Source organism: Podarcis cretensis (assembly GCF_951804945.1).
Source record: "Podarcis cretensis genome assembly, chromosome: 10".
NCBI lineage: Eukaryota > Metazoa > Chordata > Lepidosauria > Squamata > Lacertidae > Podarcis > Podarcis cretensis.
Window position 1 is genome coordinate 17485770 of NC_137179.1, and position 26307 is coordinate 17512076.

Consider the following 26307-nt stretch of genomic DNA (forward strand, 5'->3'; position numbering starts at 1 on the left):
ACTCATAAAAATTTGGGCATAGGTTAGGAAGTTTCCCCGCCCTTGTCTCTCATTTTTTCAGGGCATTTGCATAGACATTCCCCTCCTATCGTGCCAAGAGAAGACATTTCATTGGAAACAGGAACTTCATTTTTCTCACTCGAGTTTTTCCTTTCGCCACAAGAGTGTTGATCAGTTTCAGCCTGCAGCCAAGAACTGAACAAGCACAGAAGCAGAAAATGGCACTTAGCAAAGACTGTGGCATTACAATGAATGATGGGAACAAAATCCCCGTATTGGGGTTTGGAACCTATTCCCCGGATGCTGTAAGTAACACATTTAACTCTCAGATTGTTGTAACTTGTTTTTGAAGAGCAAAACCCTGATCTGAGAAGCCAATTGTGCATGAGAACTTCTTGGGTCACAGCAGCCAAGAATGCAACAGATGCCTTGCAGCACATAAAGCGCTGCTTCTCATTCAACAAGGGCACTCAGCCAGCAAATTCAGGAGCAAATAATGTTTTGTGCAAGACTTGGATGGTTTGTAGCTGAGAAACAGTTTCAGTGTGAATTGCTGCAGGGTTCAAAGTCCCCAATGCAAAATTTCTAGTGATATTTGTGGCGTTCATACAGAGCCCCCGGTCGTCTCACAGACTATTGACCCGTACACCACTAATCCGCTGCCACCAAACAGGTCCTCCCTGGTAAAATCACTTCAGTCTCAGTCAGCTTTTCAATTAATAAAGAAGAGTGTGTTTTATTTCAGACATAAAACAAAACTTTTACAGCATTCCAAAGGGTGTTCCTCTTTACTTTCTTAATCTTATGTTCCTCTCTCTATCTCTGCTATCTTCCCACACTCAAGGACCAACTGCCCTAACTGTCTCTCTATTACCAACTGCCTTTCCCAACCAGCCAACCCACTCAAAAACCAACCAACTACCCACCCACAACTCCCAACGAACTAACTCCCAGAACTCCTCCCAGAACTCCTTTATAGACCCACTGACTCCACCCCCTGGGTCCTGTCGGTGTAATCTATTTAACTATTTCCCCTCCAGCACTCTCTCATATATGGTAACGTCACAATATTTTTTAAAAATCTATCTATAGAATCATAAGTGCCCACTATTAGTTTTGTTGGGAGTAACAATATTATCCAAAATTACCAGGCATTAGCTAACTATTCTGGACACTAACAATAAATATAGAATCAATTCTTTATCCAAACCGTCTTCATTTGGTCCATTCCATATCACCAGTAATGCAAATGAAAAGATCAGTGTCGATTCTTGTTTTGTAATCAAATTAATTTCTAGGAACATTCGCTCAGTTTTTCAAAGGAATTTTCCTTTTTCCTTTTTTCCAATTCATATGTCTGCTCCATTTACATATAAAGTGAGGGGTAGAATCTATTTTATACAAAGAGATACATGCTGATGAAGAGACAGGTATGCAAATCTCTTGGAAATGGCCCCTTAAATATGAGTAGTTATGGTAATGAATGAAGCAGCTCTGTGCCAGAGGGCAAATGGGTGGGTAGTTAGAAAGACAAAGACTAGGGTGTGTGTGAGAGAGAGATCCAGGAGTTGGAAACAGAAAGCAGGCTGGGCAGCTGAGAGATGGAGCCAAGCCTGATTTCTGCTGGAATCCAAGGCTATGGCTGTGGGAGAAGCAAGTTAATGATGTGAACCCCTCCATCCTCCTTGTTGGCATCTGTGTGTCTCAAGACACAATGGAGTGTGCCTCCGGGGGAAAGTCAAGATGCTGTGTTAGCAGCACCAAAGTGACCTCTCTGGGGTGTAGCCTGTGTAGTCAGTATGGAGGTCCTGGGCTGTCCAGATGAAAAGGCTCCCCTCTCATCCTCGCTGATGTGATCCAGTGGGAAGCAGAGCAAGACATTTGGCGCCACCTTGGCTGCAGGAGTTGCCACAACGAGGCTTGCAAGGCACCACCCAACTATCTTAGGTCCTCCACCCTGGAGAGGACCTCGGCACCATCAGGGCTGGATCTCCACGCATCAAATAAGCGTTTCAGTTTAAAGCGTTGTAAATTTAAACAGGGAAAACAGGTAGTTAAAAACAGGACTCCACATCGCCATCTGGTGGCAAAATATTACATTGCACATACAACACGTGTATATAAATGTTACTTACAAGGACCCTTAGATATACCGGTAAATTTCCCCACTGAAGCAAAGACCTTGACTAACTTTTTCACCTTTTCAACTGGCAGGTTCAAAAAAGCAAGTGTGAGGAGGCTACAAAGATAGCAATAGAATTCGGCTTCCGTCATATTGATGGCGCATATGTATACCAAACAGAGGAGCAAGTTGGGCGGGCCGTTCGTGCAAAGATTTCAGATGAAACAATAAAAAGGGAAGACATTTTCTACACTGGAAAAGTGAGTGAGTTTGGCATTTTTTTTACAAAAAATGGGTAAAATATAGTGCCTGCATCATGATGCAATTGCATATTTCACAGACATTATTTAACAAAATTGGAGAACAATGCCCCTCCCTATATAAATTTACCCAGATTCTGTGTTTATCCTCTGAGGCTCTTCTTCATGCGCCTCCTCCATGTGAGGCTCGGAGGGTGGCAAAACGAGAACGGGGCCTTTTCTGCATGGCTCCCTGTTGGGGGAATGCTCTCAGCAGGGAGGTTCATTATACACCTCTAGGCGCCAGGCGAATATGTTCCTCTTCAACCAGGCCTTGGGCTGATTCATATTCTACACCCTTTTTAAACCTGTTTGTGGGAGGATGGATTCTGATTTGACTATTTATTTGTGCTTTTATCTTCTGCTTTTATCTTGTGAACCACCCTGAGAACTTTTGATGAAGGGCAATATAGAAATTTAATAAATAAATGGTAAAAATATTGTTTATTAGCAATAATGATTTTTTAAATTACTTTACCTCACCACAGCAATTCAACATACTCTTCAGAATAATATTTGAGTTTGCCCTTAACACTGTTCACACCAGAATAGTCATCAGCCGCAGCTAAATTGTCTGAGACCCAAAAACTCTATGGCTGTGTGAAAATATAAATATCTTTATATTTTTGACAGCTTTGGAGTACCTTCCACCGCCCTGAGCTGGTTCGGAAATGCTTAGAAGAATCCCTGAAGAAACTCCAGTTTGACTACATGGATCTGTTCATAATTCACAATCCATTTTCTATGAAGGTAAATAATTATTGATGTCATAATACAAGTATTGAGTACAATATTTGAATTGGGGGGAGGGCGGGGGAGAGCCTACTAAAAATATTTTATTCCCTGAAGGAGCATTGGGAATTGTCATTTCCTAGAGATGCTGACAATTCTCTGCTAGACCATATCTCAATCAAAGAATGATCAGTCCTAGATTTTGGAGGAGAAACCATGCCAGTTAAAGAAAACATCGGCATATAGTGATTACATTAACCACGTGGGCATCATAAGAAAGAAATCATGTGCAGAGCAGGACTTGGCAAGTGTGGGATAAACGGGTAAGGAAAGCTTAGCAGAAATGCCTTGCTGTTGTAACTACTTGCATTGCAAAGAAAGAGAAAACTCATTGTAATAGCCAAAACATAATGCCTTATAAAGTATTAGGACGGTTTGTGGGTGACTCGGGACCATGAAGGAAAATGGAGAACAGTTAGAAAGCTGTTCTGTATGCTTAAAAGGGCTATACAGTGGTACCTCGGGTTAAGAACTTAATTCGTTCCGGAGGTCCATTCTTAACCTGAAACTGTTCTTAACCTGAGGTACCACTTTAACTAATGGGGCCTCCTGCTGCCGCCACACTGCCGCCGCACGATTTCTGTTCTCATCCTGAAGCCAAGTTCTTAACCCAAAACAAAATAAATAAATTCTTTCCAGTAGCACCTTAAAGACCAACTAAGTTAGTTCTTGGTACGAGCTTTCGTGTGCATGCACACTTCTTCAGATACCAAGAACTAACTTAGTTGGTCTTTAAGGTGCTACTGGAAAGAATTTTTTTATTTTGTTTTGACTATGGCAGACCAACACGGCTACCTATCTGTAACTGATTCTTAACCCAAGGTACTATTTCTGGGTTTGTGGTGCTGTAACCTGAAGCGTCTGTAACCCGAGGTACCACTGTATATCAAGGGGAAAATATGAAATAGGCAGATCAGGAAGTCTGTAAACTGCAATCTCCTAACCAATAGGAGAATGTAGGAGCACAGGCGTAGGAAGGTCAGGTGGTACCCAGTACGGAAAATTTCTTGTCACCCCCCCCCCCCCACACACACACACACATTAATATTTATTTATTTATTTTGCCTGCAAAAATGGTTTGACTTTATTTCATATTTTCTTACAAAGGAATGTGGATTCTGGGCCTCTGATAACAAGTAGGCGACCGTGGACAGATACTTAAATCTAAAGGATGAATTGTGTTTTGGCTTGTGTTATTTTATTTATGTTTATTGTTTATTTATTTAATAAAATTGTTTATTTATTTAATAAAATTTATTTTAAAAAACCTGCAAACAATCCTATTTTAAAACATACAAAAGCTAAAATATTAAGATTGACTCCCTCTGGTGAGGATCCCTGGGGCAAATTTGTCTAACAACAAGGGAGTAAGGGAAGGAAAAAAGGGGATGGAGAGATGAGGACCTGTGCAGAGAGAGAAGACAGTTTGTTCTGTGGGGCACAGAAAGAATTAAAGCATGTTTGGGGAACCTGTGGCCTTCCAGATGTTCCTCAATTGCAACTCCAATCATCCCTGATCATTGTCCTTGCTGGCTGCAGCTGATGGGACTTGGAGGCCAGCAAAGCCTGGAGATCCACTGATTCCCAACCTCCAGATTAAAAGAGACAATACGGATTTAATATTGCAATGTAAATATTTTTTCCTGGCCAAAGAAACGCTTTATCCCTCTTGAATAAACAAGAATGTGAAATGTGGTGCTTGTGATTTGAGTTTCCCACAGATCCCTGCACTGTGATATCGACCCCTGCAGGGTGAACTCCCTTTTTTATCACTGTCCATTAGTATTAGATAGTATTACAGAGATAAGAGACCTTCTAGGCCCGACCTGCACTTATTCCCTCCGCCTCCTTCTTTTCCAGCCTGGACCAGATTTCTTTCCTGTGGGAGAAGACAAAAAACCAATTTTTGACAATGTAGATCTTCGTCAGACATGGGAGGTAGGTGCCTGGGATTAGGAAATCCAGCCCTTGAGTCATTCAGATACAGAGCACAGTAGCCTTACACCAGAGGAGGCATGTCCAGAACAATGACTCACACAATGGCTCCTATGAGAGCTGGTGAACTATAAGACTCCAATCTTAATCTGGAAAAATGTGTGGCCTCAGCTATTCAACAAACATCACTCAACAAACATGTTGTGCTTTCTTTGCCAGGCAATGGAGGCGTGCAAAGATGCCGGCTTGGTGAGGTCCATCGGAGTGTCCAACTTCACCCGTAAGCAGCTGGAAATGATCCTGAACAAGCAAGGATTGAAATACAAGCCAGTGATAAACCAGGTCAAGTGTATTCGCCTTTCGTAGGGTTTGTTCCAAACGCTGTTGAAAGCTCCTTTATTTAAGTTCTTTTGTGAGAGGACCTTTGGATGAACACAACCATTCCCTTTAAAAACTTGCTTAAGGCTATAAGGTTGCCAATCCAGTCACAAGAAGATATGGTTATGAGTTGTGGGGTGGACTCCCCTAAATTCCTGAAACCAGTAATGGGTTCTCATTTAATCAAAACCTCTGAATCCTCAGAAAAAAGAAAGTTTGGAGAAGTCCATAATGTTTGAAACAGGCATCTCAGGTAGAAGGAGGCCTTCAAGCAGTCAGGGCCCACACAGCCTCTTGTAGGGACTCTGGAAGTTCTCAATTGGGGAGCAAAAGGCTTTTGAGTTAGGCATCTGGGCAAAGCTGTTGCACACAAACAACCCTGATTCACTTGGGCACTGGTGTATATCATGTAACCAAATGAGACCAGAGCACACTAGTCCAAGGCATGGAATCTGGTAGCTAATCAGGAGTAATGGACTGACAATGAGATGTGTGCAGCCATGATCTCCCAGTACCACAGAGACAGTGGTACAGATAAAAAGGTAAAGGGACCCCTGACCGTTAGGTCCAGTCGTGGACGACTCTGGTGTTGCGGCGTTCATCTCGCTTTACTGGCCAAGGGAGCCGGCGTACAGCTTCCGGGTCATGTGGCCAGCATGACTAAGCCACTTCTGGCAAACCAGAGCAGCGCACGGAAATGCCGTTTACCTTCCCGCCGGAGTGGTACCTATTTATCTACTTGCACTTTGACGTGTTTTTGAACTGCTAGGTTGGCAGGAGCAGGGACCGAGCAACAGTATCTCACCCTGTCGCGGGGATTCAAACCGCCGACCTTCTGATCAGCAAACCCTAGGCTCTGTGGTTTAACCCACAGCGCCACCCGCATCCCTAGTGGTACAAATAGTTCCACTTAAATCGGGGCTTCTTTGTACTGTCTGCCCAGCCTTGATGCACTATCCAATTCATAGAAGGCAGTAGAGAGGATAAGGGGGGGGGGGGGATACAGTTCCCCCAGACAATTAGTTCTCATGTCCTCCCCCCGTACTTTCCGCCATTGCTGAGCCACAGTGGTGACTTCAATAAAAGACGCTTTTCACATACAAAATGCATTTACACAGGAAGGAGTATTTAAAACTATATAATTACTTCCTTACATGTGAAGATAAAACTGCCCCCTTTGAAAAGTCTTGTGCCCCCCTCAGCACACATTTTATTTTCTGGTGTCTCCTCTCCCAATCTGATTCGAAATTTCAGTTTTTTGAGACCCTGATAAAACAAAATCCCAGATCATCTGCTCAAGTTGATGGAAAGCCAGGTAAATCCCCCATCTGACCTTTCTGCTCAAAATAGAAAATTCAGAGAATGAGTGGGCAGAAATAGAGACACTGCAGGCAGGACAGTGTGCCCAGAATATTTCTTCTTTGGGTATAATGGTTCAACAGGGCTGGAGTGACAGGAGATTGAGGGGGAATAAGCCTTGTCCCCCATCTCCAGCTAACACATATTTCACGGATGAGGAGCGTGGCAATGGAAACCACGAATGCAAGAATGGTAATCTAAAGATTCTGATACATCAGAAAACACAGTACACTTTAAGAAAGGTAACAGCCAGATTTTTCAAGAAATAATAGCATAGTTCTGCTTTTCTGTCTTTCCTTTATTTCAATGTATTCTTTGTTTCATCTGAATTCTCACTTTTGGGTTGTGTTGTGGGATTTTGAATCTGCAGGTTGAATGCCATCCTTATCGGAACCAAAGCAAGATGCTGGCCTTCTGCAAGTCAAACAATATCATCATGGAAGGATATTGTGTCCTGGGATCCCAAAGAGACCCTAGCTGGTAAGAGATGAAGCCAAAATGTTTGGGGACCATCTCGGCCCACTATTCCCCAGCATCCAGATCAGCTCAAAAGATTGTAATCTTGGTCCCACAATTAATAAAGATCCTCATGGTGGATACCAGCACCAGGGCCTTTTCTGTAGTGGCCCCACAATTGAGGAATTCATTCGAGAGAGAGATTTAGAAAGTCTTCCCCTTCCATTTTAGACATTCTCAGAAACCTTCCCATTGCTGAAGTGTTGTTGTTGTTTTAAAATAACTGCTTGACTTCTCCCAAACATATATTTTTAAATGTTGCAGGCAGGGGGCTATTTAATAATTTCTGCTTCTGAAATTTTGTGCTGTTTTTCAATCATATTTACATTATCTTTAATGTTGCTTTAAGCAGTAGAATGGCAGAGATGAAAGGACCCTGCATCCAGGCTTGCATTTACTGTAAATAATTATAGCATTTCTCTTTTTACATAGCTTATTTCGTGTGTCTCAGAATCTTGAATTGCGTGGCGAGTTCCCGCCCTCCGCCAGTCGAAATAAAGACACATGACACAATTAATCAAGGTTAATGGGCTAAATAAGGCCACAACTTTCTTGGTTACAGGTGATGAGCGGTATTGGCTTAGGCATTGGTCCTAAACGACTATCCGGCTTCAGCCTGTTTGCTTGAAGTCCGGGAAGGGTTAACCACCAGTAGGGGAAGTCCTGCTGATGCACATCAACTAGGATCTCCCCCGGGGTCACCGATCGGGGGGCGTGCCTTAGGCCCTCACCTCCATAGGCTTCGGACAGGGCCACGCCCCCCGGAATCCTTTATCGGACTACCCTTCAATATGCAGGGGAGGTGATGGCGCTTCCTCCCCCCTTCATCTACATAATAATATCAATACCAATGCCTAACCGCCAATACCAAGGAAGTTGTGACGATTTGCTAACCAAGCGTCTGGTGCCAATTTGCCAAGTGGAAAAAATTCCTACCAGGCTCCCTAACGGCGACCAACTGAGGTCCATAGCAAGGTCCAAGACGGGAGGGTGGGAAACTGGAGCAACTGGAGGCGTCAAAAGAGGGAGAACCCCGGCCGCTCCTGTGTTAAATTGGGCAGGCCACACACCCCGAGCCAGCCGATTGGCTGTCCAGGGAATGACGTGGCCGGGGATTCCCTCAATCGCATGGGGGCTGAGAGCCAGCCACCACGCGTATGGTGGGGGCGTGCAGCCCGCAATCCCACCTCCTCTGAAGGCGGAAGTGGCTTTCTGTTGTTTTTATCTATATTGGAAACTACTTAAATGCTTATTTTTAACAAATAAAACTCAGCAACAAATACTGAGTTTTCTTTCAAGACAATGAGCAGTGCATTCCTCCAGGATCCTCCATTTCATTTGAACTCCCTCCCTCTTTTCCATCTCAACTCTCCAGCAGGCACACAGGATTCTTTGGGCCTTTCTGTCCCTCCTTAGCCCCCCCCCCCTACTGATTGTACTTAAGCAAAGAAAAAACCTCTCTTTTGTGCACGGATGCTACCATTTTGGCTACAGAATGATCCACGTGCAACACATGAGTTTGCGATTTATTGGTGGAGGGGGTAGAGAACAATATTAAAAACTTATATTAATTCAAATTGACTAACCAAGCTTTAAATACAAAATATTTAGTGTATTTTGCATGGACTAGGCCAATACTGTATTAATTAATACTGCTGTCAAGCCAAGTGTCCCCCATCCTATAGCTGTGCGTGTATATTTGTGAATCTTGACACCAGAAACACACCTTTTCTCCATGTTGCTCTCCAACAGGTTAAATCCAGACGCTCCTCCCCTGCTTGAAGATCCTCTGTTGGTTGCGATCGCCAAGAGGTACAACAAAAGCCCAGCTCTCGTGGCTATCCGCTACCAACTGCAGCGCGGCCTGGTGGTCCTGGTGAAGACCTACACCAGAAAGCGAATTGAGGAAAACACCCAGGTAAAGCAGTAAATATTAATCCATTTAAAAACAATACTGAAAAAGCACGTCGTTTGGACACTGTGATCTCACAGGTCACATGACTCGTGTGGGAGGGAAGATGCACATCTTGATTTGGGGACTCAGGATGTTGGAGGAGTTTCCAGCAGCGGGTATTCAGAAGCATCACTGCTTCTAGCCATGAAAGCAGAGTTGCAACCATAATGACTAGCTACCTGTCAGGGAATGGACAAAGGAGGAATGATGGAGACCGCCTCCCCAGCCTGACCCTTCCAGAGATGAGGATGACAATATAGATTTAGAACAGTGGTTTGCGGGAGGTCACAGCTCAGAGGCAGATGAGGGGCAAAGTTGGGAAATGATGGATGAGGAGGAGAGGAGGAAGCAGAGCCAGAGCAACTGGCTGGCACGTTATCACTAGAAAGCATTCCACACACCCCTTCTCCCAGAACCCGGCAAGTCTTAAAAGTAGGAGAGCAAAAGGCTTGGAGACAGATGGCCCTAAGTGGAAACCGTATGGTGGGTGGTGCTGTTGACGATTGGGGAGAAGGGGAGTGAAGATTTACTCAGAGAAAAAACCATTACAGTGGTACCTCGGGTTAAGTACTTAATTCGTTCCAGAGGTCCGTACTTAACCTGAAACTGTTCTTAACCTGAAGCACTACTTTAGCTAACAGGGCCTCCTCCTGTTGCTGCACCGCCGGAGCACGATTACTGTTCTTATCCTGAAGCTCTATTTCTGGCTTAGTGGAGTGTGTAACCTGAAGCGTATGTAACCTGAGGTACCACTGTACTACAAGAGGCTGAATTTCTAAGCCTCTCTCTATGACTATTGAATAAACAACACTGGTAAGAACTTCCTTGTCTTATCCATTATTGGCAACCTACTATGGGGAGTTGGATTCTCTGACGCCCAACACTACTATTGGTATTCTTATCTACCATGAATTTGTCTAATGTTTAAAGCCATCCAAGTTGGTGGCTGTCACTGTCTCTCATGGAAGCAAGTTCAGTAGTTTAGCTATGAACTACAAGAAGAAGTACTGAACTACATTCACTGGAGTATGACCTCCCTCATCCCTGACCATTGGACATGATGGCTGAGACTGATGGGGAGTTAGAGTCCATCCACATCTGGGAGGCCACAGTTTCCCCACTCCTGTTCTATTGCAAACCTACATTACTATGCATATAAAATTCCCTCAGTGGGAGGACATCTGGGCTGAAGCTGTTAAATGAAGGAAATAAACTTTGGAAAGTGGTAGCAAAGTTTGCTTTGGTATCTTTGTTGCTGGGAAAAGGTGCACAGCTCTGAGGTGCAAAAAGAAGACATGAGGTAAAAAAGCACCTCAGCATTTTATTTTCTCCCCCGACAGGCATTTACTTTCCAGCTGTCTGAGGAGGATATGAAATCCATTGATGGCCTTCACAAAAACATGAGCTTTTCAAAAGCGGAAATGTAAGTCATATTTAAATAGTATGCATATGGATACATAAAAGTGGTTCATGCAAGAATTCATACTGCGAGAGCAAAAGGAAGAAAAGATCTGACATATTTTAGTTGCTACTCTGTTTCTGAGTATATTTGTAAAGGGATTTAAAGGTATGTGCCATTACTCTGAATTCATTGTTTTGCCCAGAAACAAACTGACAACCAATGGATCCCATACAAAAAAAAATAAAAAATTCTTATGCTCCCTTCAGCCAATGCATAATTTCCTTTTGTGGGAAATTAAACTAGCTGGCCCTATGCATTGTTTTACAACTGCCCTCGAAACTGCCCCAAGTAAAGCCAATTATAGTACCATTGAGAGAATTCCAGGATGTTCCCCGCAGTATTTAGAAGCCTCTAGGAAGGAGTGGAACTGGTAGTGGGCTAGCAACCCATATTTAGAGAGATCATCTCATTTGATTTTCTCTGCATGTGCATAAACTGGGAATGCAGGATCAACTTTCAGCCTCCCTGCTGAGTGGGCATTCAGTGGCAAACTTGGGGTGGTTACTATGTTGTCAGGGACTCAGCGGGAGCGCAGGGAGGAGAGGAGATGGAGAGCGAGGGGGAGCAATCCGAGGGCAGCGTAGGAGAAGATGACAGCAGCCCGAGAGATTCCATGAGCCTCTCCAGCGAATCGGAAGATTCACAGAAGGGGGCACCGATGGCCAGGGCAAGGAGGGACCCAAGGGGGACACCCCAGAAGCAAGGGGCCAGCGGGGACTCCCAGAGCAGCAGTTGGAAATCAGGACCAGCTTCCCCACCAGAGCGTAGTGGGGGGGAGGAGTCCCAGGTATCAGAGCCCACATATTCACCACCAGCGAGAGAAGATGAGTCAGGGTTGGCCACGCCTCCATCGGAGAGTGAGGGAACGGTCAAGAGGAAAGTTGCCGGCTGGGCGCGCGCGCCAAGTTCAAATGTACAGGCAAGCGGCACAGAAGGTAGCCCGGATAGGGAACCAGGTCCTAAAGCCCGCCGGAAGGAGGGGGAAGAATCAGGGGGGTCAGCGTCAGAGGAGTCCAGAAAGGATGAAACCCTAGCGGGCAGGAGGGCCCAGAGGAGAAAGGAACTTAGGAAGAGGTGGAGCAAAGCGAGAGTCTTAAACTGGGGTGGAAGGGGCGGAGACTCAGACGGGACTTCGCCGGTCTAGGCTTTAAGATGTAGAGCTGCGCGCTGCGGCTTTGAAATGGAAACTAAACCTCAATAAAGACTTTTGTACATAACGACAGCCTGGCGTTGGTCCTCTGTGAGCTGGGACCTAGAGGCAGCTCTGACATATGTACTGTGTGAAATGGTCTTATGAGACTGTGGCTGGCAACTCATCAATATGCTTAGAGAATAACTTGCACTTAAATATTAGTAAGACAAAGGAGATGGTGTTTGACTTCCGGAGAAAGAGAGGGGAACCTGCCCCGTTGTATATCGGGGGTGTGTGTGTGGAGAGAGTCTCCTCCTTTAAATTCCTGGGAGTTTAAGAAGAAGAAGAAGAAGAGGAGTTTGGATTTGATATCCCGCCTTTCACTCCCTTTAAGGAGTCTCAAAGCGGCTAACATTCTCCTTTCTCTTCCTCCCCCACAACAAACACTCTGTGAGGTGAGTGGGGCTGAGAGACTTCAAGGAAGTGTGACTGGCCCAAGGTCACCCAGCAGCTGCATGTGGAGGAGTGGAGATGCGAACCCAGTTCCCCAGATTACAAGACTACCGCTCTCAACCACACCACCACACTGGCTCCTTTGTGAGGACCTCACCTGGAAAATCAACATAACTCAGGTGGTCAGAAAGGCCCAACAGAGACTCCATTTCCTCAGGGTCTTGCAAAAGAATAATGTTAAACAACAATTGATGAACTCCTTTTACCGGTCCACAATAGAAAGTGTCCTTTCATATTGTATCACAGTGTGGTATGCTGCCCTGGTCTCTACAGAGGGTGGTGACTACAGCACATGATATCATGGGCTGTCCCTTGAGTCCGCCAGATGACATCGCAAGGGATTGTTGCCTTAGGAGAGCGAGAAAAATTCTCAGTGATGACTCACACCCCAGCCATCACCTCTTTAATCTTCTACCCTCGGGCAGGAGATACAGTGGTGCCCCGCAAGACGAACGCCTCGCAAGACAGAAAACCCGCTAGACGAAAGGGTTTTCCGTTTTGGAGGCGCTTCGCAAAATGAATTTCCCTATGGGCTTGCTTTGCAAGACGAAAATGTCTTGCGAGTTCCTGCGGTTTTTTTTTTCCTTTTCCCTCCCTTTTTCTAAGCCGCTAAGCCGCTTATCAGCTGATCCGCTAAGCCGCTAAAAGCCGCTAATAGCGCTAATCCGCTAATCCGTCAATGGGCTTGCTTCGCAAGACGAAAAAACCGCTAGACGAAGAGAATCGCGGAACGGATTCTTTTCGTCTTGCGAGGCACCACTGTATAGGATAATCAGCCGTACCAACAGGCTAAAAAATAGCTTCTATCCGTGGGCTGTTAGCCTGTTGAACGGAAAATAACATAGCGCAATCGACTTGTGAGGTGGTACGTTGTTCGATAAGAGATTGAATGTTTGGGGGGGAGGCTTGTTTAATTTCATTGTACACAGGATGTACAATGACAATAAAGGTATTATTATTATTATAACAATGCCTCTGAGGGTTGACTCTTTGGTTTTGTTTCAGATTTGCTGAGCACCCAAACTATCAGCCACCAGATGATGAATGACAACTCACCCCCCACCCCTCTCCCATTCTAAGGAGCCACCATAGTTCCACTGCGCTCACAGTATCAAAAATACATTTCAGCACAAATGAAAACTACTCTAGCCCAGCTGTGTGAATGATTCTTTGATTTCATCTGCAGAAGTGGAGGAGAAATAAGAGGATTTTTGTCGTCGACGTTGTTTTCATAGGCACCTATTTAGCACAGCACACATGTTGGTTTAATAAGTATTCCCAGTGAGCATAAATACAATACAGGGAGCATAAATATAAAATAGTTTAGCTGATAGCCTGGAAAAATTAGTCTTAGTCTCGAGTTGTTATTGCAGCCCATTGATATTTTTATTTTATTTAGGCTGCCTTACAAGGTAAGGCAAAACACAGAAAAACTCAATAAATAAAAGCAAATACTCCTGTGGCATAGCAAGAAATGCACATTTCTCCAAGTTGTCAATTTAATTTAAAGTTAAATAAGGTAATCTGCCAACAGCAGGGCTTCTTCACAATAAACTGCTTTATTTTCATGCAAGCAGCTTATATAAAATATGTACTAAATAATAATGTCAGTGAACTTCTAGAATAAGGCATAAGATGCTAACAGAGATTCTATGCAACTCCTATCTATACTAGGAAAACAAGATTATCCAAACAGATGTTTCTGTGCTAGACAGAACCACATTGTGTGGTCTCATGCTAAATTGCCTGTTTTGTAGTCACTGAAATCAAATGTGCTTAAGAGTGCCTGAACCCTGTGTAGGACAAATGTTTGAGTCGTTTTTTAAATGAGTTGCACCATCTACTAGTGACACCCATACCCAGAAACATCTAACACGCAGATGGCTGAAATAAAATTGCACCACCTACTATAAGTAAATGCTTCCATGTTAGTGTGTGAGCAAAGGAGACTGAATATTGCAGCTGGTTTTGATATGCCCAGCAGATCCCAACCTCTGTACTTCTTGGGTCCAGAAGCCCATTGCATGTGATATGCGAGGATCTGCCATCGTCTCTACCCCCCTGCAGGTTCTGCTTTATAAAGGGGCAGCTAAGAAGTGTCACGGCTGAGGTAGAACAGAGAGGTTGGGATGGGGAGATGAAGGGTAATTCTATGCTGCATATAAGCTGGCTCAACTGTGCAGAAAATCCTGGGAACTAGTTTTATGAAAAGTGTGTTGACCACTGTGTGGCGGCAGGGGAGTATAAGCTCTCTTAGAACAATTCTCAGTATCCTCATGAAAATACAAGTCTCAAGACACTTAAACCACTGGCCCTGTCTCCTGTACTAGCCGGCTGCAGAGGGTCTGAAAGTGAGGCACTGTGTAACTTCCAAAGACAGATTGCAGATAAAAGTGTGTGTTTCTGAGCCTTCTTTCCAAATGGTCTCTGTTCCTGGTGTCTTGAGTTCATGTATCGCTTGTACTCTCCTGCACAAATCTGATGGACAGTCAGTCATCTGGTATTTGGAAAATCTGGACACAAAAATTGCAACCTCCCAGTGGTTGCCCTGAGTCAATCAGATCAGAGCTTCCCACAATTCCTTTTCAGGTAAACCAGGAGATAGGCTGTTTCACCCCTACAGGAAGGAGAAAATAAGCAAGTCAAACCCCAACAGCACAGTGGTCAACCTGAAGTTAGTCCTCAAATCTCTATCCAACAGAGTACATAGGATTAAGAAGATGCCCTATACCTACTTGGACCATTGATCCAATTTCTTCCCAACAATAAATGCCTAGGGTGGAAAAAGCTCATCTTGAAACCAAAACAAAATGCAATGATTTTTTTATTTTGTTTTCCAAACAGCCAGCCATACTCATTTCACTGCCTCCTCCAGCACCTCCCCCCCCCTCCAGTTCTTCCAGTAGGATTAAGAGAAAAAACAGTCGGCCCGCCTTACCAGCGGAGATATGCTTTTCCATAGGTACATTTGACATCATCCCAGGATACCTGCAGAATACACAGTACAAGGAGCAAGAGCATGAGACAGATTCAAAGCCCCAGTCACATCCATTGAGAAAGCACATAAAATGTAGACCTAATATTAAAACTTTTTTTCTTATAGATGAAGAGAATTATTATAAGTTGTTACACAGCTGGTAGATGACTCTGTGTGTATTTTTTAAAAAATTGAAAAAATCTTGGGTTAACTTTTTAAGCAGATGTGTAATTCACTTTTAAAGTAAAGATCTTTTCACAGACCACTATGCAGAGGTTTAAGACCTTTTACACACATCTTGTTCTGAATATTACCCAAAGATGTTAGGTGGCCACCTGCCATGGATGCTTTGGCTGATATTCCTGTATTGCAGGGGGTTGGGCTAGATGACCCTCGGGATCCCTTCCAACTCCACAAATCTATGATTCTATGTAATTTTTGCTGCTACTGGACTTGGTTATCTTTTAATTAGGGCTGCTTCAGACAAGCCAAAATTAACCCATGATTTTATATATAAAATCTATAAATTGCCCAAGACTCCAGTCCCATAACTCAATGGGACCTTCTTCTGAGTAGACATGTATAGGATTGCACCGTTATTCACAAATGGCCCTAGCTGGATCAAGAACCACTAGCATAAATCAGAGGTGTCTATCTGTACTGCTTCATGGCTTTGAATGGGAAGTGCATTCTGACATCCATTCAAATGCCCATTCCTTGTTTGTGCACAATTAGGGCTGGATTTGGACCATCGTCCAGCATGGCTTGCAACCTTTTTCAATGCGCTGACACACATTGTGGTTGGATCTTAGACCCTGATTTTGCCGGGAGCGGTGGAAGGGAAGGGAAGCAGGCACAACTCCACATACAGGCTGCCTTCCTCACCTGACAGACGCTTGAGTCGTTGAAGCAATACCACCTGCTTTCCGTGAGACTCCAAATGTATGCAGAGTAATGACCAAAGTTAGCTGATCCTGAGTGTGCAACAACCGCAAACAGATCATACAACCCATCATCCTGGAAAGAGTCATAGAGAGATATTTTCAATGGAAGACAGGAGACACACAAAACAGGGAATTACTATCACTGGACAGGACCACGTCATATGCCTCAATAAGGCCTTTCCAGCATTACACCTCCAGTATCTTTCTGTATCAGACAGTGCCTTCCTGAGATAGAGATCCAGTGTAGTGCCATGATTAGAGTGTTGGACTAGGACCTGGAGACCAGGGTTCAAGATCCTACTCAGACATGAAGCTCATTGGGTGACCTTGGACTGGTCACTGTCTCTTAGCCTACCCTACCTCATGGATTGTTTTGAGGATAAAATGGGGAGGGGGAAAACCATGAATGCCACATTGAGCTCCTTGGAGGAAATGTAAATCAAATAAATACATGTTTTGGGGTCCAATATACCCAAAACAACATTTTCGGCAGGCTTAATCTCCATTTCAAATTTAAATAAATGTTTTCCATTTCCCATTGTTTAAGTTGCATAGCACTTCTAATTCCCTATTCCCAGTGCTTTTTTAATAGAAAAAAGGTGGTGGTACTCACCATGAAGTTGTTACAATAAGTGCCACACTTTTAACATGGGGGGGGAGGTGCCAGTACTGCGGAGCCTTGAGTACCCCCAGAAAAAGCACTACCTATTCTCCCCACTTTTTTTAGAGAATAGACCATCGTGCTTCTCTGACTCCCCACCGACCAAAGCGCTTCATCCTTATGTCTTCCTTGAACATACCTCTTAAGGAGAGGAATTTCTGCTGTGGGGTGGGGATAGGAGACAACAATGTCTTCCTCAAATACTGTTGCAGAACAAAATAAAAAAATTCCTTCCAGTAGCACCTTAAAGACCAACTAAGTTAGTTCTTGGTATGAGCTTTCGTGTGCATGTACACTTCTTCAGATACACTGAAACAGAAGTCACCAGACCCTTCTATATAGTGAGAAGGTGGGGAGGGGTATTACTCAGAAGGGCAGAACAAACAGTATAGCAACCTTGAAGTTGAAATGACATCCCTTTCTAGGACCTGTTAATTCCTGCTTCATAATATTGAGAGCATCTAGAACAGGGTCCACAGGAACAAGGGTGGACAAAATGCAAACTTCCACTCTTGGGACTAATATTGCTCTGCAGTTCTTGAATAAGTTATCCCAGACTGTGATGAAAGCACTTGGGTGACCATGGTGAAAACAGATGCAGTCTCAGGGGACCTGAACATTCAGTCCAGGCAAGGCACCTTCTTGCCTTAGCCCATAGGTTGGGAACCTGTGGTCCTCCAGACATTGCTGAACTATAAGCCCCCTCATCCCAGGCCATTGACCATGCTTCCTGATGGGAATTGCAGTTCATCAATGTTGGAAGAACCAGAAGTTCTCCACATCCGCTCTGGGCCATTTCATTATGCCTTCTAAGTCCGAAGCAAATGATGATGCAGGTAAGTGTCCCACCTCCTGTGCATCCTGGTTGTACTGTTCTGGCGTCAGGATCTCACTGAAATTTAGGCTCTGTGGGAAGGCTAAGGAATGGCTGATTTTCCGGGTCTGGCTGCCTTCTGTGCAGCAGAAACGCTTTAGGTGCAGCATCAATGTCTGTGGCAGACGCATAACTCTCATGCCCTGCAAAATCAATGCACACCAACAATGAAAGACAAAGACTGGAATACAGAGGTCAGCATAAAATAGTTGCAAAGCATTCTTGCAAGGGACTACTGATCCAGGGAAATCACGCCCTTTTCACCCTTCTGAAAACCTAGATCCCAATGCTGCATTTAGCAAATTGCCACTAGTCACTGTGGCGTTTGCCCTCCTAGGTGTGTGACATCATACTGGGTCATAAGGAAAAGGTTCACTAAGTGTAAAATGATTAACCAATAGGAACCCAAGGGGAGGAGTTAGAGTTAGAGTTGTTAAGAAGTGAGTCTGGAGTTAGAGAAGGGAGAGGGAGGATAAGTCTGGGGGTTGGGCTAGTTTGATGTGAGAGAATCTGTTAAGAGGAGTCAGTTAAAACAGTTGGGATAATCAGTTAGAAGTTATTAGGAAAGTATAGGTCAGTAAAGAAACTAAGATTAAGAAACTGACAAGAAAAATTATCTGAAACCATAAACTTGTTAATGCTTATAAAATAAATTTGTTTATTTGGTTTAATGCTAACAACTGTCTGGGCTCAGTGTGTACCCGAGAGAAACGGGTTGGTGGCAGCGGGGAAGTGATCGCAGTGGTGGCACAGGGATCAATAGACCATCAAACGTCCGGGGACCCTGTGTGAACGCCACAGTCACCTCAACCACTTCATACAGGGTGGGAACCGCCTTGTGAATTGGGGTGTAAATACCTTAGAAACACATGAAGCTGCCTCACCAGGCTATAGCTCCATCTAGCTCTCATCTATCCTGACAGGCCGCAGCTCTCCAGAATTTCAGCCCTACCTAGAGATGCCAGAGATTGAATCTGGGACCTTCTGAATTCAAAGAAAATGCCCTGCCAATAATGGCCAAAAGCGAGACCCCATGATTCTTCTATGAACAAATATCCTCATCCGACATGGAAACAACATGAAGCTCCAAGGATTGAATTGCCAATTAACGTTCAAAGGCAACATTACCCGTAGATGTGGCGTTTCCAAGCCACACTGTTCGCAGTGGCATGCATTTTCACCCACCAGCTGTTCCAGCGCAAAGAAACAACGCAATGAATCTCCCTAGAAGGATTGAATAAGGCAAAGAGCAGAGATTAGTCCCACGTGCCCAGAGGAATTCCTGCTGGATGGAACTGATGCGAGTGAGAATCCTGAAGAATCTGGAGGGCTACAAGTTGCCTTTATCTAACAGCCCCCCTGCTCCTGATGTGATAACAAGGTGTCTGTACCAATTGCACGTTGTGTGTATTTCTGGAAAATACACAGGTCTTCAACCCAGTAGGAGCCATAGGTTTTTAAAAAGTTGTTACACTTGCATCCAAGGAGTCTGGAGCAGCAGCCATGGGGTTTTCTGCTAATCCTTCCGTTTTGGCTCTGGCCTGATTTCAGATATGCTACTACACTGGATTGTGTCTCAGAGTCTACCTTCAGACAAGGTAAGTACCCACCATCACCCATATACCAGGTCTTATTTGCAAAGTTATCCCACATCTGTCTGCTCTGAGATCTTCAGGTGAAGAGTGGTATGTAAATTTAATATTATATCATCATCATTGCCTCTTACTTTGCCCTCTTGGCCACTGCTTTGGCCCACCTGTCCACATGCACACTCCTGACACAGGTGAGCATCACCTTGAAGCCATGACCACAGTAATGGCAGTATGATGCCTGACAGAGACTGTATGGGCAGTTGCCTCCATTTCCTGCAGAGTCCCTGTCAAATACTGAAACAGAGAGACACTGGCAGCCCCAGAAGTTTTGTTTTCCTAAGGTTGGACATGTTGAAGAAGAACAAGAAGCACATTTCTAGAAGTCTGGGGATCAGCCCCTCCACTCTTAGCCTCTCGCTCTCTCCATACATCAGAACTCCATTCAGAACATCCCTCTACAGAAAAGCTCTGCTCCCCAGGCACAGCAAGCAAGGTGGTGCAGTTGGTTGTGGAGCCCTAGAAAATGATCTGAAACCATTTATCAACGGGTTTTGAGTACAGCAAGAGTCTTCCCCTTCCTCCCCAACTAATCTTTCTGGAGTTTTGTTTCTTTGTTTAGCCTCCTCTGCCCCACTTTCCATTTCTGGGGCCCTTCCGCAGCAGAAACACTGTGTTGATATTAAGCTTTCAATATGAGCACGCCCTCTACAGGACAGGAGGGAGCACTACACTAGAAACCCAGTTCTGACCCATTTGCTTAAATAGGATGAAGCACAGTGCGATGGAGACCCTCTTCACATACCAATGTCCTGACTGGGTGAGAATCAGAATCAAACATTGGGAGTGGGAACATCAGCAAGTTGCTATCCTTCTTCATTTCAGCTGAGCACTTTTGACACACTAGGTTCTGCTGCAGCTGGATGGTGTGCAGGAGAGCCAGGCTTTCAACCTTAAAGAGAGGGGAGGAGAAAACCAGAAGTGAATAAATAATGTGCTCTGTGTTGTCAACAAGCACTGCTCTTTGCGTGATTCCACTGACAGGCCTCAAACTGGTCCCATTAGAGTGAAAATAAACATAAAGCCATAATCAAGCCCAATTATCTGCCCCACTACAGAATCCTCTATTCAGCAGATCTAACGCAGACATTTGTCTAATCTTCTTTTAAAGCAATCCAAGATGGTGGCTATCCTGCTTTCTTGTCTATGTTTACTATTGTTTTATTACTAGGCTGTGGGTGTCCCCCCAAAAAAAGAATGGTTGGATTAATTTTATTTTTTAATTAAATACACCATTTTTGAATGAAAAAGCTGTTTATAAAGTTAATAAACAGAATAGGAGATCACAGTGTACTTTAAATGGAGAGCAGGGCAGGGGAAGGTGAATCAGATTAAAGGATCCTGGAGAGAGTTGTGTTCTCAGTATTTTTAAGTTTATGCTATCAAAGTCTTTGTTACATGCTTCTGGGTTTTGTATTTTATGTGTGATGGGAACTCTGCAAATTAAAAGGGCACAACCCAGAGCCATATTGCAAGTTAGAATAATAGTGTGATTTCAATTGCATGTTTTCTTAAATAGTAGCCATGGTGGGGGGAGATCCAGGGGAGCAGATCCCATTTCTGCTACCTTAACTGATTTATTTGCAGAGTTATACAGAACTCTCTGGCAGGGCTCCGAACATAAGCCTGCATCATAAGTTCTGATTTTTCAACAAGGGACAAAAGTATTCTTGGCTATACTTTAAGGGCCTCTGCAGGTAACTCATTGTGTCTGCATACAACATGGAAGTAACATATTTTCCTTTGCAAAATCCGGACTCTTACCAGATTCACGTTTGTGATTTGGTCCTTAATTAGGTTCCAGAGGATCAAGAAGAGTTGAGAAGCATCATACAGAACAAGCACTAGACAAAAGGAAGAGGCGCAAGCAAAATTTAGCACAACGGCTTGTTTATGCCTTTCCCAAATTCCTCTATTTTTGCCCCTTTCCTCCAGATTTCAATGCTCTCTCTATATTTTTAGCAGCCAACCTTCCATTCTTGCCCCATCAATCCACAAACACAGCCTGACTACCGTTTCCGAAGACGTTTCTCAAAACACCTCTGCACGTGTTCTGTAGGGGGAGGGCAGTTATTAACTATAAGCAACCCCCACCCTCCAAATGACACCTCCCTAGGGGAACAGAAAGGCTCCACTTGCTCCTTACATTTCACATTGTGCATTGAGAGGCAGCGGACAAGATCCAAGGGATGCACAGATCTTCTCTTGCTCCGTTGCATCTGCTCCAGAAGCAAGAGCATTTGATAAGGGACGTTTGCTTTCTGCTCCGCAGCTTGAAACGGCACTTTGATCCTGGCAACAGAAAGAAGGAAAGCTATCACCGCACTTTACAGTCAGAAAGCACGGGGCCTCGTGCTTTAAGACTGCCATCTTAACCACACTTCCTTGAAGAAAAGTCACAAGGGAAAGGGTTTTTTTTTTAAGAACTAAGTGTAATCACACATATAATGACTTGCAAATGCATTCGTTAAATGGAGGTTTAAGCAGGAACCTAGCAAAGGTTTAAATGCCAGGGTTGGCTTTCCACACTCCATAAATGATGGAATTTGCATCTGCAAGATATAGCTATGGCAACCTGCATGGATTTAAAAGCAGATAAGAAAAATTCATGAAGGGTGTCAGTCAGTAACTACTACCGATGATGGCTTGTTCTCCCTCAACTTTTACAGGCGATATGCCTCTGAAAGCCAGTTACTGCAAGTCAAAAGTGCAGAGAGGGCTTTTGCACTCAGGTTCTGCTTGCGGGATTCCTATAGGTATTCAACTGCTCAGTGTGAGAACAGGAAAGCAGACTAGATGGGTCTTATCCCGCAGGGCTCTTCTTATGGTCTAAGGGGCCTTCACATGCTATCTAGTAAAGGTAAAGGTAAAGGGACCCCTAACCATTAGGTCCAGTCACGGACGACTCTGGGGTTGCGGCGCTCATCTAGCTCTACTGGCCGAGGGAGCAGGCATACAGCTTCCGGGTCATGTGGCCAGCATGACTAAGCTGCTTCTGGTGAACCAGAGCAGTGCACGGAAATGCTATCTAGTACAGTGGTGCCTCGCAAGACGAAATTAATCCGTTCCGTGAGGCTCTTCGTATAGCGGTTTTTTCGTCTTGCGAAGCAAGCCTATTGACAGTTTAGCGGATTAGCGCTATTAGCGGTTTAGCGGCTTTTAGCGGATCAGCTGATAAGCGGCTTATCAGCGGATCAGCTGATAAGCGGCTTAGGGCTTAGGAAAAGGGGGGGAAAGGGGGGAAAAGGGGGAAAAACCCCGCAGGAACTCGCAAGACATTTTCGTCTTGCGAAGCAAGCCCATAGGGAAATTCGTTTTGCAAAGCGCCTCCAAAACGGAAAACCCTTTCGTCTAGCGGGTTTTCCGTCTTGCGAGGCATTCGTCTTGCGGGGCACCACTGTACCTAGAATTGGCCTCCACAGTCACTTATGGACTCACTGTTGAGACCGTGTTCATGGAAGACAAGTTGTCTGTACCTGGGTTCAGCTAATCCTAAGTAGGAGTCTACAAATGTTGATTTTAAAATCACTTGCTTAAAAAAAAAAAAAAGCACAGTGATTTGAATCCAAACCATTGCTCTTGGAGGGTGGAAACAAATGCTCCATTTTTAAATTAAGCTAGGGTTGCTATAAGTCCGGGAAATCCCAGACATGTCCTCTTTTGGGAGGCCTATGTGCATTTTTACAAGTTATAGCAATTGTCCAAGTTTGGGGAGGTTTGGTTTTTAATCTTCAATTTATTTATTTTTGTTGTTGTTTTGTGCACACTCTGGTTGCGGTCATCGCCAAAAAAAGCTCAACAACTTTTTTTGTCCAGATTTTTACTCTGTGAAATATGCCAACCCGAATTAAGCATTTCCCCCACCCCACTGCCCTCTAGAGAAAGAGGTTTTGATCCAAAGCACTGCACCGGATGGTGGGGAAATCCTCACTCACCTCCGGAGTATCATAGTGAACTGTCTGTTCATGAAGAAGACCTGAAGCAAGGAGTTGAGGCAGCAGTTTAGTCCAATATTGTACAGGCCAACAGCTCCTGGAAATAAGAGACAACACCCAGACAAGCAGCTTTGGTTAAGGGCAGGGAGAATGACACACTTTTGACTTATGGTTGCAATCCTATGGACACTTTCTTTGGATTAGATTTCATGCGGGGGGGAGTGGACTTGCTTCAGTGTAAATAGGCATAGAATCTAAAGCTAAATTACATGAAACTTGGGGTGGGGGGATAAATTTGATTAAGTTCGCCGTTAAAGGTTCACTGTTTTCAAAACAATGCACAAGCCAAAACTGGTCATTTGAGGTGAGAATAATGCTGGTGGACAACAAAAGAGGTTTAAAGACTCAAGGGAAATCATTAAAAATGTAGTATAAACACAGACAACTGGGAAACACTGGCCTGCGAGTGCTCCAGTTTGAGAAGAGCCTTTACCAAAGGCGTCGTGGGCTTTGAAAACGCTTGAACTCAGGACGAAAGGGAGAAAGGTGCTAAGAGGAAGGCATGCTTGGCAAACCCTCACCATGATCAACTCCCTCCCGGAAACCTATGTCCCCACTGTGGAAGGACGTGTGGATCTAGAATTGGCCTCCACAGTCACTTATGGACTCACTGTTGAGACCGTGTTCATGGAAGACAATCTTACTTGGCTACGAGTGATCGCCAAAGACAAACAAGATAAAAGTACCGTTGCGCTCTAGGGTAATTTCTACACACACTCACATCCTGCTCTTCACCTTCCACTCAGACAAGCAAGAAGTCTTATCAGAGTTCAAGAACACATTTCAGCCAGGCAAAAACATATGAGGAGGGTCTGAAGCAGGGTTGGTGAGGGGTGTGGCCTGGGGACAGCTGCGTAGCTTGGGAGAGGGTGGGGCCCGAGGTGTGTGTGCCAAGGGCCAGACAGAGAGTCCCAGAGGGCCACAATCAGTCCCCAGGCCTAAGGTTCCCCACCCCTGAGAAATGAAAATGTAAGAAAAATATTAAAAGTACCATTTCTTGAGTCTGCCATCCCACAAATCTCTTGGAGCTTCTGGCTGCACGTCTCCAAAGCTTCCTCTGTAGAGCTCTCCTCATCTGCCTCGGCCGTCATCGTCTGATATTCCTCCAGCTTGAATGTCCTTTTTGGCTTTGGACGTCCAGCTCTCTGACCCATCAAACGTACTATAATGCAACACAAATAGACAAGATGCAAATCACTTAACCCCCAAACAAGCACCTCGTTTTATCTCATGTTGTCTCTTGTTGCTGCTGCTGCTATTTTTCCAGGAGGGGGAGAAGGGCTTGCTGGTCACCGTGTATCATCATTTCTTATTTTTATTCTCTTTAATGTCATATACCTGGAGCAGTTGGCCAGGCAAGTATATTTTATTCTTTTTCACTTTAAACATATATTACCCTTTCCTACAACAAAATGGTGTTTACTCCCATGCAAATGTGTTTAGCACCAGGGCAGCAGCAGCAAATGCCATTTTATTCCTGAAGTTCACGATGGTGCTATGATGTACGTGTGTCTAAAATGAAAACCTGCACATGCTTAGAGTATTTCTTTCTCTTTCCCCCTCATCACAGGGCTGGCTGGCAAATTTGGGGGTTTTGATCTAACTTATCAGGAAGAAGATAAATGTTAATGGTGTGGTTCAGAAGTGAAGTTATAAGCACCGCGGTCTAAAGTGGTGGCATTGTAGGGCAACATAAGCATTCAGACCAGGGTCAAAAATTTTGCCTGGTGATGGCTGGGGCTGGAGAGAACTGAAGTCAGAGACACCTGGAGGACACTAGGTGAACCCGGACTTCAGCAAGGGACTCTCGCTGCACTTTTAAATAGGACAGACCAAATTTTCTCCGCTATAAGAGTACGCCAGTTTCTGAGTTAAAAACGGAGGTAGAATATGATCCCTTATCCATGTCGCTCAGTTAACCCTGCACCCTTTAATTTTGGAGTAAACCCAATGAACCCTCTGGGGCTCCTTTCTATTTCCTATTATTTTGTTTCTGAACAAGTAGTTTTTGTCAACCTGCTGTTAAGTCTGAGGAGGCGTTCCTGATCGCAAAGAGCCATCCCGGTAGAATGAAGTTAAGAACTGAATCACAAAATTGGGTCATCTAGTCCACCCCGCTGCAGTGCAGAACTCGAACCCACGACCCTGAGACTAAGAGTGTCGTGCAAACAGCGCTATTTTCCCAAAGCAAGCGGAGCATCGACTCTCTCCGAAGAGCTGAAATATTTTTTAAAAAAACCAAAAACAAGCAAGCAAACGGGATATGCAACGTTTCGGGCACGAGAAGAATTGGGACTTACTGCGCCTCGACCGCCAGCCGCCCGGATCTCCTCGCTGCCCCGCTTCACTTCGCTTTCCACGAGCGTGGAAAGGAGCCCACCCGCGCCTCGCTTGCCAAGCTTCCCTTCTGAGCGCGGCGCGCCTCGGCTAGAGGGCAGAGCGGAGCCGCCGAGATGAGTTTTGATTTCCCCTTTTGAGAGAACAGCTTGGAAAGTGAAACTTAAGCGCGGCTCCGGAGCAGCTCCGCCCCCACCCGCTTCCAGCAGAAAGGGACCACGCCAGAGCCGGGCTTAGGTTTGATGAAGGTAGTGGGGCCCTTTATACATGTCCAGCTGTCCTTTGTCAACAACAAATCGTCACTGTTTTTGTGTGTGTTGAATACATGCTATATGGTAATTTATGGACCTAATAGGAGCAAACCAGTGATATTTTAGGGAGCAGGCGAGCAGGCTAGTTTTATTTTAT

General features: G+C 44.6%; 2 protein-coding genes across 4 annotated transcripts; one reads left to right on the forward strand and one right to left on the reverse strand.

Annotated features, from left to right (window-relative positions):
- Positions 1 to 14328, forward strand: LOC307225163 (aldo-keto reductase family 1 member C3-like). 2 transcript variants are annotated; one of them, XM_079992995.1, is made up of 9 exons: positions 1 to 305; positions 2230 to 2382; positions 3055 to 3171; positions 5074 to 5151; positions 5368 to 5490; positions 7256 to 7365; positions 9154 to 9319; positions 10696 to 10778; positions 13468 to 14328. In XM_079992995.1, the coding sequence occupies exons 1-9, from the start codon at positions 219 to 221 to the stop codon at positions 13508 to 13510; spliced, it is 960 nt and encodes a 319-aa protein (XP_079849121.1). In that variant the 5' UTR covers positions 1 to 218; the 3' UTR covers positions 13511 to 14328. The 2 variants fall into 2 exon arrangements, with proteins under 2 accessions (XP_079849121.1, XP_079849120.1); XM_079992994.1 differs by having other exon boundaries at positions 4 to 305; positions 2215 to 2382.
- On the reverse strand, positions 13824 to 26051 carry USP18 (ubiquitin specific peptidase 18). Of its 2 annotated transcripts, none has more exons than XM_079992940.1 (11): positions 25863 to 26051; positions 24554 to 24724; positions 23503 to 23543; positions 21714 to 21859; positions 21332 to 21411; positions 20313 to 20459; positions 19047 to 19142; positions 17894 to 18061; positions 16325 to 16456; positions 15401 to 15450; positions 13824 to 15079 (listed from the first exon to the last, which is right to left on the reverse strand). In XM_079992940.1, exons 2-11 carry the CDS (start codon positions 24635 to 24637, stop codon positions 15025 to 15027), a joined length of 999 nt encoding a protein of 332 aa, XP_079849066.1. In that variant the 5' UTR covers positions 24638 to 24724; positions 25863 to 26051; the 3' UTR covers positions 13824 to 15024. The 2 variants fall into 2 exon arrangements, with proteins under 2 accessions (XP_079849066.1, XP_079849065.1); XM_079992939.1 differs by having other exon boundaries at positions 23503 to 23599; positions 25863 to 26049.
- Between the last annotated feature and the right edge of the window lie 256 nt (positions 26052 to 26307).

Excerpts from the sequence above, each read along its gene's own strand:
- LOC307225163 (XM_079992994.1), top strand. The coding sequence starts at position 219 with ATGGCACTTAGCAAAGACTGTGGCATTACAATGAATGATGGGAACAAA. Across the intron at positions 5,491-7,255 it reads ACAAGCCAGTGATAAACCAG|GTTGAATGCCATCCTTATCG; the intron begins GTCAAGTGTATT and ends TTGAATCTGCAG. Across the intron at positions 7,366-9,153 it reads TCCCAAAGAGACCCTAGCTG|GTTAAATCCAGACGCTCCTC; the intron begins GTAAGAGATGAA and ends GCTCTCCAACAG.
- USP18 (XM_079992939.1), bottom strand. The coding sequence starts at position 24,716 with ATGGGTCAGAGAGCTGGACGTCCAAAGCCAAAAAGGACATTCAAGCTG. Across the intron at positions 20,460-21,331 it reads AAATCACAAACGTGAATCTG|GTTGAAAGCCTGGCTCTCCT; the intron begins GTAAGAGTCCGG and ends CCTCTCTTTAAG. Across the intron at positions 18,062-19,046 it reads TGGAAACGCCACATCTACGG|GGCATGAGAGTTATGCGTCT; the intron begins GTAATGTTGCCT and ends TTGATTTTGCAG.